This window comes from Bubalus bubalis, chromosome X, assembly GCF_019923935.1.
Source record: "Bubalus bubalis isolate 160015118507 breed Murrah chromosome X, NDDB_SH_1, whole genome shotgun sequence".
NCBI classification, from domain to species: domain Eukaryota; kingdom Metazoa; phylum Chordata; class Mammalia; order Artiodactyla; family Bovidae; genus Bubalus; species Bubalus bubalis.
Genome location: NC_059181.1, coordinates 18,583,240 through 18,603,720, shown reverse-complemented (window position 1 = coordinate 18,603,720; position 20,481 = coordinate 18,583,240). Strand labels below are relative to the sequence as shown.

Below are 20,481 nucleotides of genomic sequence, written 5' to 3'. Positions count from 1 at the left end.
AATCAGGGGGAAAAAAAAAGGCATTCCCACTCTTCCTTTTCTGAAAGCTTAGACATGGTGAGGGAGACAACGAGCATTGTCACCATTACTTTCTGCGTCAGGGAGTGTTTGAGCCGAGAAGCTGAAGTGCTCCGTGTGGTTGCAGATGAGGGGTTTCTCACAGGGTGGCGTGTACATGTTGGAGGTGCCTGTGTCTCTTGCTGGACCTGAGATCACTCTAGGCAAGTGGGTGTGGATGAGAGCCAGGACACTCGGGACCTCACTGGCTCTCCCACCCCCAATGTCAATGACACAAGTGACCTATAGGAGAAGCTGGTGTCCTTCCCCAAAGAGAAAGAGCAGACCAGTTCAGTGGGTGTCTGCTGAGTGTCTGTTATGTCTGGAGTGCTCTTTTCAGCCCTGGAGTCTAGCCTGAAGAGACAGACCCCCAAACATACTTTTTCAAGCCACCAAGGCAAGCACTCAGTATGCTCAGGGAGCCCAGAGGGATGGGACCTAAGAGCCAGTGTAGGATGAGCAGGATGAGATTAGTGAAGAGGAGAGCTGGAGCTAGAGTGAGCAAGAAAGTGGGTGTAGTGTGCTCAGAGGCTGTGGGGAGACAGTTGGATGAGTTTCTGGAAGTGAGCCTTGCCAGCGAGTGAAGTGGGAAGTGGGGAAAGTGAGGCTGGCAGGCAACGGGGACGTCGCATCCCTTTGTAAAGCACTTGGATTCTGCAACGAATTGGGACACACTGAAGGAAGGATTTTAAGCAGGGACATGCTTCCGTCAGCTGTGGATGAAGGTAAAGGCTAAAGGCCTTTCATCCTGGGACTTTTGAATGAGCATCTGTTCCCATGTAGCTTTTTTTTTTTTTTAACAGCTCTATTGAGATCTAATTTACATACTGTAAAATTCACCCATTAGAAGTGTCCCATTCAGTGGTTTTTAGTATATTTACAGAGTTGCTTAACCATCACCATAGTCTAATTTTTGACCTTGTCCATCACCCCCCACCAAAGAAACCTTGTGCCCTTTTGCAGTCACTTCCATTTCCATGCCCAGCCCTAGGCAACCGCTCATCTTTATAACTTCTCCCTTTTCTTGAACATTAAGGGGGATGTTTTCTGTGAGTGTTTTATTAACTTTAAGGGAGTCTCTTTTGCCAAATTACAAACTGTTGCTTGGCTCCCCTGACTGTTCTTCTCAGCAGTGCTTTAGCTCATCACCCAAAGGCAGTGTGATCAGCTGCTAAAAGTGACATCAGAGACCTATGTTCTTACTGTCTCTCTTCCACTGTATGCATCTGGCAGTAGCTTCACCCAAGGACTGGTTTCTCTGTGGTCATCAGGCCGTTGTAGGATGACAGGCTTTGGCTATGGGGCCCTCTGCTTCCTTGTTCATAGCTGGTTATGTAGGAGGAGTCCTTTCCTGCAGCCTGATAGGGTGAGCTTACTTCCTGTTGCTCACCCTGAACCAGTGATTGGCTTACAATTAATTAGGCTGCCTCTCTGAAGCTGGGAATGGGCTCTATGGGGGAATAGGTGGACACCTGTGACTAAGAGTGGTACCTGAGCATTTTTGAAGCTAACCCTAGCTTTCCGTCTCTGTGAAAAGTGTCATCAGTTCAGCTCTCACTAATTCAGGAGTTCATCATAGTCTGATCAGGGAGTGCTCTGAAATTTACCTTTGGATGATGTCATAGTGTAGGCAGTAAGGGGGATGGTGGTAACATTAACTTATGTGGGATATTAATGACTTAAGTCTCTTTAGAAAACCTGTTTGCTTTAGGATAGAATTGTTTAAATATGTCACTAGTAATAAATAATAGAAAATCAGTCTTATCTAGTTATTAAGTTAGCTCCTTGGAATCTCTCCTGGAGGAAAAGATAAAGTAAAATCCTGTCCTGGATATGTCAGTGTTTAAGTTACCATATGAACTTGGAATTAACAAAAATTGACTTTCTTTCAAGTATAATCCATGCTTCACTAAGCCAAAAAGACATTCTGCCAGTTATTTGGACTTTATTAAATTTGCTTTATATGTAGTAAAAAATCAGGGTAGGCCTGTGCTTTGCACAGTCACTTATTTGATTATGAGCTACATTTTCAAGTCTATTGTGGAGTGAGGTTTGTCCCCATGTAAGTACTGAGTGTTTGCTGGTGCAGCTCTTAATGGTGAGAACGGATGTTGAAGAAAGCAAACACCATATGCCCTTTGTTCCCCGTGCATGTCCCCTCCTGGAGGCTGGGTGGAGTGTTTCAGCTGTCTCGAATAATCTCCATTTTGCTGTGACTGCAGACTTTGTGGTTCTCCAGCTCTCCTCTCCTATGTTAGTTACAACTTCTTCCTAATTAGGTGGCTCTTCTTCCTCTTTTACCCCCAGGGTCATAAAGGTTCCACACTCTCAAGTGCCAGAGACTGGATTAATTTGGAAAAAGGGTATTTCACTCGATTTGTGACAGAAATAAGCTCAGAGAGAGAGGAAAAAAAAAAAAAAACCAGCCAGTGTGAATGTGTAGTGGGAGGGGCGGGCGGGCTGGCTGGGTACGGGACAGGATGCTTAGAATAATTCTGCTGCCAAGTGAATCAGAGAGACTTGTAGTTCTCGCCGAGCACAGCACACACTCCTGCCCAGAGTTCAGACACAGTCAGCCCACACTCACCATTTCATACCCCACAGTATGGAGCTTTCCGCAGCCAAAGCCCCGAGCGCTGCTGCCGATGCGTCTGAGATTGTAAGTAGGCCATACATCTGTTTCAATTGTTATTCCGTCTGCATCTTTTGTAGCCTGTTGCCCGACTACTTTGTAGACTGGGAGGGAGGCATGATGGGGAATTTGGTCCTGGCTAAGTCTACTTACTTCCACGATGGTGAGCAAAACCGCCTTCCATTTGGACCCAGGTGTTTGAGTTTTCTTGTTTGTGGAGGAAGGGAATTTCTTCCCCAAGCCCTCCTCTGTGACAGAAGTGACTCTCGGTTGATGGCGGCATCCATAAAGATTTCGAACAGCCCTGTCATCTGGTGGGGTGGCTCTTTCCTTCTCCTGACCACTATCAATGAGTTTTTTCCAGGGAACACGGCATACAAGACAACCCCAGCCAGCCAAGCCCACCCGCGAACCCCCAAGCCTGCAGGTGGCCCTTTCACGGGTGAAGTGTCTCTGGCGAGGGTTGGGAGCAGGTAACATTTCTGAGGTAGCTGGCAGAGTTGGGAGGCTGGGATGAAGGCAGATGTGGAGTCCAGCTTTCCTATAGTGGGAAGAAACGATGGGACAGGAGAGGGGGGAATAAAATGGGGGAAATAGGACAGAAAGAGCAGGGTCTTTTCAGACCACTGGCCTGTTCCTTAGTGCCAACCCAGGTGGCACACGAGGCTCAAGTCCTCACTCAGCTAACTGTAGCCTGGGGCCACTCACAGAAACCTCTTTTAAGTTGTACTTTTCTCATTTGAAAGTTGTGATTGTTGCACTTCATGGAAATGCTGGGGTATTTGGAGTGATGATTGTGAAAGTGCTTGGCACTTGGTAGGCCTTCCCTAAACCATGTATTTTGCCCTCCTTACCCCATCTCCTTCCTTAACGGGATATTAGACCACTGATCCAAGAAGTGTGCTGGACTATGAAGTGCCGCCTGTGTTGCTGTCCCCAGCTCGTTTGGGGGCAGTCATTGTGGCCATTGAGTTCTCGCAATTGGTGTCATAGGCTTATCTTACTCAGCCATTTAGCCTGGTTACCCTCTTATTCATAGGCACATGACTCCCCAGAAAAAGGAGGTCTTGGGGAGAAGTTGTGAGTGGGTCATGCCCATGTGCCATAGATCTGTTTGTGTTACAGACCATGGAGCCTGGGGACCTGAGTGTTGTGAGTCCTAGAGAAAAAGTGACCATTCAGAAGAGTCATTTCTTGTTCAGCTTTCAGTTTCTGAGTTATGAATACCTGTATTCAGCTGGCACAAGGGAGAAGATAAAGAAAAGATAGACCTCAAAGAACACTGCTCAGCAATTCATCTAATTTCGGATTCAGAAGTAGGTGTAGAGCACCGTTGTGTTGACTTGCCACCAGTTGTTTCGGTCAACCTGTTCATGGATTTAGGCAACCTCCATGTGCATGGATCAGTTCTCAATTGCCTTTGCACCATTATGTGTGTTTGCTTGTTTATGGGACTTTCTAGAGCCTGTCTTGTTAATTAGTTTTACTATGTGCTTTATATTTGCTGACTGTGAGCTAATTGTTAGTAATAGTGTTCCCTTGTCCGTTACAAGTTCTCCCATCCCTTTCTCTTCATTGAATTCCATGTATTTTATCTCACATGTAGACTAAAATTCTTTGTCTCTAGCTGGCAAGACTCCTCAATAACTTTATCTGTGAGCTCTGAGACAGTGGTAATTTTTATTATTGATTTTGGAGACATCATATCATAATCTGCACACTTTGTTTTGTGTGCAATGATTTAAGAGTGTGCCTTTCCCCTTAACCATCATCAAAATCATGTGTCACCATGTACCAACTTTCAGTAGCTCTCACTTGCTCTTCATTGGACTCCATCATCTTGCCCATGGCTGGCTGTGCCTTGTGTGGTCTGGCATGTGCCTGTCTCTCCAGCCTCATCGTGGTCACCCTGCCACTTGGCCACTTCCTTCTCCCCTGGGCCCTGGCCACCCCAGCTCTTCCTGAGCCCTTTCCTGCTGCTGGTCTCAGGCGCTCGGGGTGCCGTCTCTGGGGAGCACCCTTCTCTGGCTGCTGCTTGGCTTCCTCTTGCTCCACTTTCAGGTGTTACCTCAGAGAAGCCCTCCTGGGCCATCTTATCTAATGGGACTTCCTCCATCTTAGGTTTCCTTTCTCCTTTCCTGTCACATTGCCATATCTGTTTCTTGCAGAGTGCTTACATCACAGCCTGTAAATCTCTTGTTGCCTCATTGATTTTCTTGGCACTTGCTACCTCCTCCATTGGAATTTCAGCCCTGGTGCGGGCAGAGGTCTTGTCTGTCCTATTCCACTGTATCCCCAACCCCTAACTCCATTCTGGACACTTAGTAGATGCTCAACAAATATTTGTTAAATAGAGGCTTTGGATGAGGGATACAGTGGATGCCTTTTAAGTGGTGTGTTTCTACAACCTGATAAAGTTAGTTCCCGCTTTTCTGTGCTGGACTGTCCCATGTGCCTCCGTCACCGCTCTGGTACTTTGGGAGCACTCCAGACCCTAGGACCCTGTTTCCCTCTCCTGGCAAGCCCATGGCTGGTATCCAGAGTCGCCCTCTAACTGTTGTAAGCATCACTTTTGTTCTCAAAATGAAAACCACCTGTCTTCAAAGTGATTTGCTTAAAACAAATGCTTATTTCTTTACCAAGGCCTTCCTCCCCTTCTGCCTTTCGCCACCTCCTGCCAAGAATAATGGGAAAACCCTCTTATCTTGGAAAGTGGTTTTTTCCTCTGCTCAGAATCCACAGCTGGATGATTTATCACCCAGTGTGCTGGGCAATAGCTTCCCTGCTCTGCCACTCTCAGACATCAGAGGCTTTAAGGGGGTCCCATGATGGGGGCTCAGCCTGGATACTGCCCGTCTTTGTATATTTCCTTCAAGCGTCCTTCCTACAGATAAGGAACCTAGCCCAGGGCACCAAGTAAATGGCGGCAAAATTGGAGACAGTGTCTTAAGTTCCCTGTGGTGGACTGTTAGCCAGATCATTGATCCTTTACACCAACTCCAGGAGGTAAATAATATTACTGCCCGTTTTAGAAATGGTGAGATAGAGGCTCACAGAGGTTATGTAGATTGTAACCAGCCAGGATCAGAACCCAGGTCTCCTGGCTTCCAAATTCTATTGTCAGTGTACTCAGTGTTTCTTAGGCTTTTTTTTCCCACTGTGTCCTGCAGTTTTTTAAAAAAGTCTGACGACCTAGTATACGTGTGCACATATAGTACACATGTGCATATACAGACACATACATGTAGATGCAAAACATCTCCTGAAGCAGTAGTTGCTTTCATTGTGTATGATGCACTCTTTTATTCTCTATTCTTTTTAAAGAATGCTGGTCAGGCTATAGCAGGATTCCATTCTTTTTTTAAAGCTGAATAATTTTTCATTGTTTTTATATGCTGTGGTTTCTTGTTCCATTCATCCATAACTGGACAGTGAAGTTGTTGCTATATCTTTGTTGCCATGGGCTGGTGGAGACGGAAGTGGGGAGTTGCTGTTCAGTGGGTAAGAAGTTCCAGTTATGCAAGATGTATATACTGTAAAGTTCTGCTGTACAGCAATACTGTATTGTGCACTTAATTTTTAAGAAGGTAGTTCAAGTGCTTTTACCACCCCGCGCCCACACACAGAATGTTGGTGAGGACCTTCTAAGTTGACTGCATGGCCCACTAATTGACAGCAGTCTGAAGTGTGGAAATGCAAACACTAGTGTAGGTGATGTGTGATATATGCTTACTTTACATAGAGGTTTACGTGATGTAAGCTACTTTCTAAAATGACTGTGAAGTATAGCATAAGAACACATATAAAATGCACATAAGAGTAAGCTGTTTGAAGTTTTGGAAACTGAACATATCTGTGTAACCATCAGATCAAAACACACACCACTGATTTAAGCTTCTTTGATTCAAGACAGGCAGACGTGGAGTACAAGAAACAGATAGGCCCACAATTTGTTCTGAATTATGCACATCCAGCTTACTTGATGGAATTTCTCTTTTTAGATCCATATTTTGTGTTTCTAGTGACGGAACCAGACTGGTATTTTAGATCTAACAGCCACCCAAGAAATGGAACAAGGTTTCTGTAGGGATCATCAGAAACGGGCAGAAAAGGAGGCTGGCTGAACATGGGCCTGGCAAAATATGAATGAGGAAGAGGAGGGAAGGGCAGGACCTCACAGTGGGATATGGAAACTCAAGCATGAGGATTTATGGTGATAATAATTGAGACCAATTTTACTGAAATTGGCGATGGCAAGGAGGGTGTGAGGGAAGGAAGGAAGGGAACTTGTGATTAGAGTCCCAGGCCCCTAGAAGCCAGTGAACTTTTGTGTGAAATAAGGAATGTCTACCTCTCATGGTGAGTGTTGACTTTTAGAGAAAATTGTTTTAGCACACCGAAGCAAACTGCTTATTTCTTGGTGAAAGACATAAATGCATCTCAGTGCAAAAGCAAGCTACAGTTAACACAGCTTTTCAGCTTTCGTAATAAATGTGTTCTGCAAGCTGTCTAGGTGGACAAATTGTACACAGCTCTTTGTAATGGGATGTTCGTAGAAATGAAAGAGAGCAAATACTTTACTGAGCTTTTAAACATTACATGCTCTTACAAAATTGTATTAATCAACACCCTTGGTGAAATGCAGTGATAGCAAATTTTGTCAAACTGTGCAACCATTTCCTTGAATCAGGGTCTTTGGAATAATAATAAAGTCCTTTAGCTTTGTGGATTAGATAAGCTCTTACTCATTGTTCATACTTGTGAAAGAGACTTGGAACTTTTATACATTTGGTATGTGTTTCCTGGCATTCTTGACCTGTGGTGCTCACTGTGGGTTTGTGCTTAATTCTGCAAGTGTTGTGACTGTGTTTGTGCAAGAAAAGTCCTGGGGCTGTAACACACACACACACACACACACACTCACACACACACACACACTGTGGCACAGAGGAGGCGCCCCACTGGGGACAGGGAGTGGGTGTGTCTGACTTATTCTTTGCTTGGAGCAGAGTGTCAAGCCAGGGCACTAAGTACTTGCTAGATGAATGGAGGGAGAAAGGAAAAAAAAATCATAGCTAGCATTTACTAGTGTATGCTGTGTGCTTTGCCTTTTTTAGCTGATCTGATCATCAGAACCAGCCTTTGGGAGTGGGCACTGTGAATATCCTTATCTTTAGAGTGACTTCATGTCCCTGTTTGCTGGAGGACTGTCCCAGTATCTGCCTGTTGTCCTGGCATTGACATCAGTAGCATCCTTTTCACTCCGAAATGTCTTGGCTCAGATGATAAATTCTTTCACTCTAAAATTTTCTGGTTTGGATAGACAGAGGAGGAAACTGAGGCACAGAGAAATTGCATCACTTTCCACGGTCACCAGCCAGTTAGCAGTAGTGCTGGGTTTCTTCTAGAAGTCTGACTCCAGATCTTGTTGCTTGACCATAAAGTTCTGCTGCTTCACACCTTAGGCCAAGGAACATGTAGAATAAAAACAACATTTTTGATGGTTCAAATCACCACTATGACATGTGATTCAGGGCAGGAAGAGTGTGCTGGGCGAAGACCCATTGCAATCCTCTGTGCATTCACTGATAAATGTAGACAATGAGTAGCTCAGGGTGATAACACTGTTCCTGTGTGTGTGGTGCTTCGTCATTTACAGAACCCTTTCTCCTCCAGTATTGTGTTGAAACTTCTTGTGCGCTCTGGGGCGTGGGTGGTGGTATTTCCATTTTAGGAAGAAGGATGCAAGATCAGCAGGCTGCTGTGGTCACCTGCCTGAGGTTTTACAGCCAGAAAAGGAGCTGATCCAGGATTCAACTCAGATATTCTGCCTCCATCAGCAGTGCATTTTCCATATGCCAAGCCATGCCTTATGCAGCTATTTGATGGTGCTGCCTTTTAAAATTTTTTTAAATTGAAGTACAGTTGATTTACAGTGTTGTGCCAGTCTCTGCTGTACAGCACAGTGACTCAATTATACACATGTAGACATTCTTTTTAAAAATGTTTTTTCCATTATGTTTTATCACAGAATATTGAATATAGCTCCATGGGCTCTACAGTAGGCCCTTGTTTATCCATCCTGTAAATAATAGTTTACATTTCAAGGGTGCTGTTTTGGAGCATAAACATGTCATCTGAAGATTCATTAACCCCAACACAGGACTTCTCAACCTTGACACTGTTGACATTTTGCGCTATTTAAGGCTATTGTGAGGCTGTCCTGTGCACTGTGGGATGTTTAGCAGCATCTCTGACCTCCCCACTAGATGCCAATAGCACACAGCTCCTTTCCTCACCTAGTTGTGACGATGAAAACTGTCTTCAGGCGCTGTCAACATGTACCCTGGGACACAGTTGCCCCTGGTTAGACCTGGCTTTCCCTCTCCCTCTAGTTTCTGAAGCATCAGAAAAACTATTGAAAGCCCCACAAAGGGACAGAAGAAGAGGACAAGCGACACATTTCATGTGGGAATTTGCTTCCATGGAAGAACATTGGGTTCTTATCCCAAGGAAGGAAAAGATAGCCAGCATTTTCGAAATCACACAAAAGTTTTTAAAATAAAAAAGTTAGAATAAAGATGAATTGAAATATGCACATTAAAATCTCCTGTAATCCAACTGCCCAGAGATAACTATAATTTACAGTATGTTCTTGCTCCTCCTAACCTTTTCCAATATATGTGTAAATATGTGTATCATTTTCCAAATAGGGCTGTGCCACAAATGCTGTTAAAATCAGCTTTTTAAAAAATCTTAAATGTGCCACCAACATCTTTCTGTATCTATGCTGTTGAACTGCAGAGCATTTCATTGTATGGCTATGGTATAATTTATTCACTCAGCTTCCTGTTGTGTACATTTGTTTCATTTCCAATTTTGCTTTTGCTGTTACATGCAAAGCTCTAATGAGGATTCATGTGTGTGCATCTAAGCCCTTCACAGCTTTTTCCCTTATAGAAATAAGGAAATTTTAGCATCTAATGAACAAGATACCCAATTCATAATGTGCTGAATTGTATTTTGATTATATTACGTACTTTTGCCCCTTAAAATTATGAAAAGTGCACTGATAAAATTTTAATTATGCACTCAACTTGCAGAATGCAATGTGGAAAGTTCTTTGGTTTTCTGATTAAATGATGACTAATAAGACACCATTTAGATTTCATGCCTTCTTCATGAAAACCACTCTAAACTGTATCAGGCTACTTCCTGAGTAGGAATTACAGCCCATTGACAATCAGTAAGTCTTCTTTTAAGACTCTGTTCACTGCTGAGAACAATTTAGGGCTAAGTTCTCATGAATTCTCACTGCTCATATATTTTTCTTATATGTGTTTAAAATGGGGGGAAAAAAAAAACCACCCCACCTCATGGTTGAAGCACAACAGAAGACCTTAAGTAGATTTCCCTACTTTACTTCCCTCTTGTTTTTTTAATTCTCTCGAATTTTATTGCAACTACAAACAATAAAAACACAATTTAAAAAAAAACCCACAAACTAGACAGTATGCAAGGTCTGATCCAATTGGCTTTTTTTCAATTAATGATTCTTGCTATGTCTGCTCTTATTGTGTATAATTGGTGCCCTATTTGGGATTGTTTCTGGTCTTTCTTTTTTTCCTGCAACAAAGCACCCCCTTTCATGTGAGTCCACCCATAGGATAAATGCCTCACAGTGGAGTTGTTGGGTTAACAGTCTCTCCTTAGGATTTTCATAGATATTGCTAAATTTCCCTTCCACCAATCATATTGCCCTTCCACCTCTCTATATAGGGGGACTTTCCTGGTGACTCAGATGGTAAAGGTTGGGAAGATCCCCTGGCAGAGGAAATGGCTACCCACTCCAGCATTCTTGCCTGGAGAATTCCATGGACAGAGGAGTTTGTCGGACTACAATTCATGGGATCGCAGAGTCGGACACGACTGAGTGACTGACACTTCCACTTTCGTGTGTGTGTGTATGTGTATCTCCTGACTTGCTTCCATTGTGTATTTTTTTCTACCTGGCATAAACTATGGATTAATAGACTAGGGACACAATAGTTGAACCTCATCTATAGGGAGGGCCATAATCTAGATTAGGAGGAGACCTCAGTCTCCCTGGGATTGGTTTTTGGCCTTGGGAGCACTTTTTTGTACTGTGCTCAGTCATGCCTGACTCTTTGTGACCCCATGGACTGTAGCCTGCCAGCCTCCTTTGTCCATGGGATTCTCCAGGCAAGAATGCTGGAGTGGGTTGCCATGCCCTCCTTCAGAGGATCTTCCCGACCCAGGGATCCACGTCTCCTGCATTGCAGGCGGATTCTTTACCCACTGAGCCACTGAGGAGGCCTGGGGACACCTGGGGGGATATGTATTCACTGGTTTTCTTCTGGGATTGGCCTGGAACTGGCTTTTTTTCTTGTCAAGTATGGAGTAAGAAGTATACGTGTAAAGTTAGGTGATAATACCCAGGTAGACAACTTTCTGGTGATGTTTGATGACATGTCTCATTTAGAATTGAAGTGGTTAGAAATGGACATTTGTTAATAAAGAGGTGACAGCATTTACTTCTCACTGGGTCTCTGAAATAGAAGGGCCTATCATTTAGCATTTGGTACAGTGTACCAAATGTAACATGTCAATATAATAAATGTAAATGTAATATGATGCAATCATTTCATAATCGTTTTCACTCCCCTTACGTTTTATGTGAAGTCTTTTCTGATGTTTTTTCCTTCTCTGTCTTTGTCTACTTATTGGGGATAATTTTTTGTACTGTCCTTTTAAAAAACTGATAATCATGATAAGTACTACATTTTGGGTGTTATGTTGTTTTATTATCTGTGACCAGCTTTGCCTCCCTAATCAAATGTTCACCATCCCTTGCTTTCTCGTCCTCAGAATCCTAGCACGGTGTTTGGGACATATGTATTTGTGTTGGCTGCTCACTTCAGAACTTTCCGTATTTTATGGGGCCTCTGGGCTTGGCGAAAGAGAACCATCCCTGGACAGTCTCCGTTTTTTTGGCCCCCAGAACAATGCTCATTAAGGTCTCTGTTGCCTCACTCTTCAGGGCCTTGCTTTCCTGCCCAGGGGAAGGCACCATAATTTTATTGATGTTGTGTTTGAAGCCGTGGAGGCCGGCTGACATTTGAAGATGGTTCCGTGAACCCTGGTGGGCGCAGCAGCTGCCATGGCTCTGGGTAACAATATGAAGGGCCTGTGTTTTCTGAGAAGTCTGGGGGGTTTCTGATGGGTGCTTCAAATGTTCACTCACTGCAGTCTTGACCAGAAGTTTTTGAGTCGGCCTGGGTAAGCCACCCTGAGGCTGAGGTACAGAGAGGAAAGCAGGGCTGAGGGGACCGACTTCTGTCAGTGAGCTGGCGCCTCTTTGGGTTTGGCCTCCAGCGGGGCTCCTTGGGGGGAGAAGGGACTCTCCTCTGCCTTCTCTTCTGCCCTCCAGGGCTCATACCTGGGGCCTGCTGACACGGCTCTCACGGGAGCTTCCGGAGGCATGGCTGGCTTTGAGCTCAGCAGCAAGCCTTAGAAAAGAAGCCACAGAACTTTATTTTTCTTATTGTTCAAGTAATATATTTTCTTTTAGAGCTAATAAAGAAGACTTTTAGGGCCAGGCAGTGTGATCCAAGGAAAATGGCCTTTGGCACCAAATGGTTCTGGGGTGGACTGTGAGCTCTGCAGATTTCTCCTTAAGGGGCTGTTATGAGCCGAATTGTGTGCCCCCCCCCCATTTTTATGCTGAAGCCCTAACTTCCGGTTCCACAGAATGTGATGATATTTGAAGACAGGGCCTTTTAAAGGGGTAATTGTAAAAATGAGGCCAAACTGATTGCTGTCCTTGTAAGAGTAGGGGACTGGGACACAGACACCAGGGATGCACACACCAAGCACAGACCATGTGAGGACGCAGCGAGAAGGTGGCCGTCTGGAAGCTAAGGAGAGAGGCCTCTGAAGAAACCAGACCTGCAAAGACCTTGATTTTGGACTTCTAGTCTCTAGAAGTGAACTGTGGGAAATAAATTTCTGTTATTTAAGCATCTCAGTCTGTGCTATTTGTTACAACAGCCCTGGCACATGAAAATAGGTGCTTTTATTAAGTCAGCTTCTCCAGTTTTGCATCCCCCTTCACTAAAGAGAGGACCAGAGCACCTGCCTGTCAGAGTCTATATGAGGGACAGACATAATCCTGGCTTAGAGCAGATACTCATAACTGGTGCTGGTGGTTTAATAATATAATGGTTAGAAACTACCGCCCTTTCCCCCACCCAGGTTTTCTGGCCTCATCCTGCTATCAGGGTTTTTTTCCTTCCTTCCTTTATTTTTTATTCTTTACTTTTAAGTCCTTTTCAAACAGGGTTGCAAAGAACTCCTGGGATCAGAGGAGTACATACATAAAGTAAATACATAAATACTTTATGTATTTAACAAGCAATGAAACATTTTCTTTTGAGTAATCCTTTTCATCCTTTTAATCTTCTAACATACTGGGGTTCCAGGTACAATTTTATTTAGGACAAGGATTTTGCTGCTAAAGTTGATGGAAAGTGACTTTTGGTGTGGTATGTGTATTTCCTGGACCTAACATCTAGTTTGCTAGGGCTACCATCACCAAGTACCACCAACTAGAGGTACTTACACAACAAAAATTTGTTGCCTCACAGTTCTGGAGCTTGGAAATCCAAGATGATGATGTAAGCAGGGCTGATTCCTTCCGGGGTTCTGAGGGTGAACCCGTTCCAGGCCCTCTCTCACAGCTTCTGGGGCTTTGCTGGCCTTGACTTGTAGATATATCACCTTGATCTTTGCCTTCATCTCTGCATGACGTTCTCTCTGTGTGCACACTGCCATTTCCAAATTTCTCCTTTTTGTAAAGACGTCAGTCATGTTGGATCAGTTCAGTTCAGTTCAGTTCAGTCGCTCAGTCATGTCCGACTCTTTGCGACCCCATGAATCACAGCACGCCAGGCCTTCCTGTCCATCACCATCTCCCGGAGTTCACTCAGACTCACGTCCATCAAGTCAGTGATGCCATCCAGCCATCTCATCCTCTGTCGTTCTCTCTTCCTCCTGCCCCCAATCCCTCCCAGCATCAGAGTCTCTTCCAATGAGTCATCTCTTCGCATGAGGTGGCCAAAGTACTGGAGTTTCAGCTTTAGCATCATTCCTTCCAAAGAAATCCCAGGGCTGATCACCTTTAGAGTGGACTGGTTGGATCTCCTTGCAGTCCAAGGGACTCTCAAGAGTCTTTTCCAACACCACAGTTCAAAAGCATCGGTTCTTCGGCGCTCAGCTTTCTTCACAGTCCAACTCTCACATCCATACATGACCACTGGAAAAATCATAGCCTTGACTAGACGGACCTTTGTTGGCAAAGTAATGTCTCTGCTTTGCAATATACTATCTAGGTTGGTCATAACTTTCCTTCCAAGGAGTAAGCGTCTTTTAATTTCATGGTTGCAATCACCATCTGCAGTGATTTTGGAGCCCCAAAAGATAAAGTCAGCCACTGTTTCCACTGTTTCCCCATCTATTTCCCATGAAGTGATGGGACCAGATGCCATGATCTTCGTTTTCTGAATGTTAAGCTTTAAGCCAACTTTTTCACTCTCCTCTTTCACTTTCATCAAGAGGCTTTTTAGTTCCTCTTCACTTTCTGCCATAAGGGTGGTGTCATCTGCATATCTGAGGTTATTGATATTTCTCCCGGCAATCTTGATTCCAGCTTGTGCTTCTTCCAGCCCAGCGTTTCTCATGATGTACTCTCCATAGAAGTTAAATAAGCAGGGTGACAATATACAGCCTTGACGTACTCCTTTTCCTGTTTGGAACCAGTCTGTTGTTCCATGTCCAGTTCTAACTGTTGCTTCCTGACCTGCATATAGGTTTCTCAAGAGGCAGGTCAGGTGGTCTGGTATTCCCGTCTCTTGAAGAATTTTCCACAGTTTGTGGTGATCCACACAGGCAAAGACTTTGGCATGGTCAATAAAGCAGAAATAGATGTTTTTCTGGAACTCGCTTACTTTTTCGATGATCCAGCAGATGTTGGCAATTTGATCTCTGGTTCCTCTGCCTTTTCTAAAACCAATTGGATCAAGTCCCAGTTAAATCACCTCATCTTGTTGATTGTCTGCAAAGACCCTATTTCCAAATGCAGTCACATTCACAGGTATTGGAGAGTAAGAATATAACATCTTTTGGTGGATACAATTCAAGTCGTAACAGCAATGATTGGAACCCAATTTGCCATCTGTGTCCCTCTGCCTGCAGCTGGCAGCTTCCCTAGAGGAGTGTCCTCGCCTGGTCTACAGCTCCCATCCATCATGCAGATTTCAGGTCAGAAGTCACCTCCTCAAAGAAGCCTTCTGTAGCTACTCTCAGCATAGACTGATGGAATGAATGAAATAGATTGTGGAGTAAAATTGAACTGTGACTGTGAATGATGCTACTATTTTGCCCTAAGAGCATGAGGGAGCATCTCTCTCCCCACCATAAATGTTACTTGTAGCTTCTTGTATATCTTGGCTGTGTCACCACCACAGATGCTATTTAAGTATCATTTTGTGCCTGTGAATTAAGATGTCGGGCACCTCCCGAATGCCATGATGTTTCCTGTTCTGTGTGCAGAGCATGCCAAGAGGACTCAATCTGTTGGATTTTAATTTTTTTTTTTTTGCAGTGAATCACAGCTTGATTATGATTGTACAGTAATTCACACAGCAAAACTGGCTAGAACCCTTCTCTGAAGGACCTCTTGGGTCTAGAAAACCTGCAAGTTGTGAGTAAGGGAGACATTTCCTGATTCCAGTAAATTGGTTATTGTTGATTGAGTATGCTCTATTTGCTAAAACCTTGCTCAGTGCTGTGCAGACCATAGGTAGCAGAGATAAAAGTTACGGCCTCCAGCACCACACAGTTCACATCAGATATTTGAAAAATAAACACCAATCCACACAAAGTTGCATGAGAACGTGTAGTATAGAAACTAAGAAGAAAAGGCTGCTCACTGTGGGCCAGAGAGTCAGGACAGGCTTTGTGGAGGAACTGAACTTAAGCTTGGGCTGTAGTGAAATGGGGAAAGAGCCAAGAAGAAGAGGGAAAATACTTGTCCAGGATAATAGTAACACACTGGGAATGTATGTAATAGTCCCACTATGTGTATTAAGCAACCTTGTTTTAATAAAATTGACTTTTTTTTTCACAGCATAGATACGATCTAGTTTAGAATAGGAAGATTTGGGAAACAGCTAAACTTCCCATCAACTTGGGAAGAATATATTAGAGTAATCTCTGTACTATATGGGACACTGTACAGCCAGAAAAAAAGAATGGGAATACTTTTTACTGATATGGAAAGACCTCCCCTCCCCCAAATAGATTGTTGAGTGAGAAAAGCAAAGCTTTGGAGAGCATGAATCATATACTAATGTATGATATTTGCTTAAAGACACTGGAAGATAGCCAAGAAACTAATTACAGTTAGGAGTGATAGTGGTGAACTAGAGGAGTGGGAGCTGGATTGCATGTGTCTCTGTGCTTTATTTCAGAGATTTGAATGATACAAGTGTATCCTATTCAGAAAGGTAAGAAGAAATCTAGGGACGCTGACCTTAGTGTTAGCTCACACTGTCGCTCTGACATTGATTGCAGTGTCTGGGGGCTTCGCCTTGCTGGGACAGAATGAATGAAGATTACCAGTCACACTAGACATTTAAGGGATAAGCCTTTGCATTTGTCCAGAGAAGGAAATTCTCTTAACCATGTTTTCACGTTTATGGGTTATGACTAGAAATGTTTCAAATGTGCGCTAAGTTGAGGAAATAGTATAAGGACCCCCCTTTGTGCCCATCATCCAGTTTCAGCAGTCACCAGCTGCTGGCCAGTCTCATTTCATGGCTTCTCCCTCCTCCTCCTTACTCTCCCTCTCCACCCCAACCTTGATTCTTTTGAAGGCAGTGCCTTTCTGATTGTTTTATTTAGAATTATGACTTGGACCTCCGGGAACCCACATGGCCATGCTTGAGGTGGAAAAAACTTTCTTGAACTGAATTTGACTCATCTCCCTTGGTGTAATTTTAAAAAATCATGGTAAAATACACATAACGTAAAAGTTACCATCGTAATAATTTGTAAGGGTACAGTTCAGTAGTGTTAAGTGTGTTCACATTGCTGTGCAGTTGATCTCCAGAACTCTCTCATCTGGTGATGTAAGAACAATTCCCAACTCGACCTCCCACCATTCTACCTTCTGTGTCTCTGAATCTGACTACACTAGGTACCTTATACAAGTGGAATCAGACAGTACTTGTACTATTATAACTGGCTTATTTAACTTAGCAGAATGTCCTCAGCGTTGATCTGTGCTGGAGAATGTGTCAGAATTTCCTTCCTTTTTCAGGACAAAGAATATTTCATTGTAGGGATAGACCACATTTTTGTTTGTTCATTCATCTGTCAGCTGACTCTGGGGTGGACTTGACTGTTTGCCCCCTTCTAGGATATAGTGTTTTGCATCTCATAACAATTTCATGCCATGGCACTATGATCCTCCAGTTAAGAGAATAATCCTGAGCAGTTTGAGAATTTTTATGACAAAAACTTGACCTGCAAAGACCAGCAAACCTTCCTCTCTACTCTTGTGACTGAGGACACCTGTTTTTCTTAAAGCTCTGATATTGAATCTTGTCTCTCATTAGAATCGATTATGAATTTAGGGAGAACAGGGCAGAGGTAGGGAGGTATCTTCTTTTGCCCTCTACCTGGCACTGTGCTTGGTACTGGTTGGGTGCTCATGAAATGTTTGTTACAGGGTGAACCCTACTCTGAACAAGTCACATAACCATATCTGTGTGATTAGGGAGTTGAACCCAATGAATTCTAAAGGTCCTTTTGGTTCTAGCACTGTTTGGGTCCATTAAATCTTATGATGAAAAGTTCAAACTCTGAAAGAGAGTCAGGGATGGGGGGAGAGAGATTTTTGGGAAGATCTGTTTTCAGTACCCCTTGAATTATACCCTGGAGACAGTTGCCTACAAATAGAACCACCCCAGGATATAGTATTTCTTAAAATAACATTTTGGATTTGAGATTTCCTCTTTGTGTGGTGGTAACATTCTTCGAATAACAAAAAGCCAGCAGCTAAACAGTTATTTTAAGTTTAGCTTAATTGTGTACCACGTTTTGTAGATATACAAGAATAGAAATGAAACCTACTCTTCACATCATCATCTTTACAAAGAATAATTTTACCATGAGCACAAATCAAGGCAATAGCAACTAAGTAAAAGAAAGCTTCCAGAATTAGAGATCAAAATCTGGTAAGGAACAGTAGCGGGAGATACGATTTGAGTATTGAATCTTGTTGATTTTCTGAACTATGCGCTGGTTTCTGCATTTTTGTTTTAAGCCTGGTTTCCAAAAGACTCTTGCTGGCAACCAGATGGTCGTCAGATAATTGATGTATGTTCATTTTAAGCCAATTTGGGGAACGGTGGCCTGGATTTTCCAGTAGAAAGATTTAGTAATTCTGTTGGTCTTTAAATGCCAGCAGGGTTTTTTGGAAGTTGAGTTCTCTAATGTCTTGGAAGTAACCCCTGGAAAATTGGAAGCAATGAATTGATTGCATGATGTACTTAGGATAAAGTTAAGGATATGGATACAGTTATTTCTGTTATAAATATCCACCTTTAGAAGTGGTAAAATTTGTAAAATTGGTTGAGAATTTTTTTTTTAGTGTTTACAGTTTTTTCCCATTTTTTTTTCTGAAACTTGAGTTAATGAATAAGAATAGGCATTTAGAATACACTCATGATTTTATTCCCTGTGATTAGAAAGTTGGTCAAAGTTCTTGGGTCTACTACTTATCATCCTAATGACTGCTTTTCAAAGAGAGAAACTTTTTAAAAAAATAGTGGGGTTTGCAATGAGAAAAGGGGTCATGAGTCAAGATGCTTAACTTAATTACATCTTCAGGTTCTGGGAATGAGGATGTAGACATATCCTTTTTTGGGGGGGGTCACCATTCAACCCAATATAGTGGGAGCACCAAGCCAGGATGGGGCCCTTGTAGGAATCATACTGTGGGCCTCAAGAAGGAAGCAGAGGGAAAGAAACCCTTCTTTGGAAATAGTTAAAAGCAGCTCCTATTTGTATTTTGGTATTTAATTATCATTATTACTTTTATTGTGGTAAATTGTATATAACACAAAATTTGTCATTTTAATCATTTTAAATGTACAGTTCTGCGACATTAAGTATGGTAACATTGTCATGTAGCCATTATCATGATCAATCTCCAGATCTTTTTCATCTTCCCCAAACTGAAATTTTGTACCTATGAAGCATGAACACCCCACTTACCCTTCCCTCAACTTAGTATTTTTTTAAAATTCTTTCAGTGTTTTAAAAAAGTGCTATGTGATCATTTTTTTTATTTTATTTTATTTTTAAACTTTACATAATTGTATTCGTTTTGCCAAATATCAAAATGAATCCGCCACAGGTATACATGTATTCCCCATCCTGAACCCTCCTCCCTCCTCCCTCCCCATTCCATCCCTCTGGGTGCTCCCAGTGCCCCAGCCCCAAGCATCCAGTATCGTGCATCGAACCTGGACTCATTTTTAAAAATCTGCCTGGTCATTTAAAAAAACAGTTAAAGTAATTTAATGGAGGTATATTTTACATATCATATAATTCATTCAAGTATATATTTCAGTGATGTTTTAATAAATGTATATGGTTGTACAACCATTACCATAAAATGCTTTAGAATATTTTCACCACCCCTACAAGACCCTTCACGCCCATTTATAGTTTTCTTTCCTTCTCCCGGTCCTACTGTCTGTCTCTATAGGTCAGCCTTTTCTGGATGTTTCATATAGAGTTTTAGTTAAAACTTAAAAACAATTTTTTTCTGATTGTATAATGTGGAGAAATAGAATCCCATCACCTGGGAACTCATTAGCAATGCAGAATCTCAGTTTCCACCCTAAACCTACTCAATCAGAATCTGTATTGTAACAAGACTTCCAGGGAATTCTTAAGCATAGTAGATTTATGGAAGCACTGAAACATTGTGTTTACCATAGTGATCCTTTGAATTTCTCAAAAATTATTACATGTCTTCTGAGAATAGTAAAGTCCCATTGTAAGAATATACTGCAGTCTTTTTCACCAGCCACTTTAGGGCAGACCTCTTTTTTGCCACTGAAAATAAAATTATGGTGGCCATCTATGTATGTAAATCTTTGTGCCTAGTTTCATATCCACTATGCCAGTAATTCCATTTCTTGGAATTGTCCTAAGTCAATAATTAATAGATGTTGTTGTTCAGTCACTAAGTTGTGTCCGACTCTTTGTGACCCCATGGACTGCATCACGCCAGGCCTCTGTGTTCCTCACTGTCTCCCAGAGTTCACCCAAGTTCATGTCCATTGAGTCGGTGATGCCATCCAACCATCTCATCCTCTGTTGTCCCCTTCTCCTCTTGCTTTCAATCTTTCCCAGCATTAGGGCCTTTTCCAGTGAGTCAGCTGTTCACATCAGGTGGCCAGAGTATTAGAACTTCAGCTTTAGCATCAGTTCTTCCAATGAGTATTCAGGGTTGATTTCCCTTAGAATTGACTGGTTTGATCTCCTTGCTGTCCAAGTATACTGATAAAATTTAGGAAGTGTGTATAAATGGTGCTCAGTGTCGTTGATCATTTAGCACACCATTTTCCTGGAAACGGGACCTCAAGCCAAGCAGATAATGGGAAATCGGGACCCCAGTATCTGATGTTAGAACA

General features: G+C 42.8%; 1 protein-coding gene across 4 annotated transcripts in view; it reads left to right on the top strand.

The window, feature by feature from the left end:
* SH3KBP1 (SH3 domain containing kinase binding protein 1) overlaps positions 1-20,481 on the top strand; it is a 336,343-nt gene that overhangs the window by 75,403 nt on the left and 240,459 nt on the right. Inside the window, exon 1 of one of the 4 annotated variants that reach the window (XM_044937140.2) lies at positions 2,580-2,716. The exons of the other annotated variants lie outside the window; for them this stretch is intronic. Coding sequence (XP_044793075.1) covers positions 2,663-2,716 — 54 coding nt within the window. The 5' untranslated portion in view covers positions 2,580-2,662. Of the gene's footprint in view, positions 1-2,579; positions 2,717-20,481 lie in introns of those variants that run through there. 4 annotated transcript variants of the gene reach the window in all.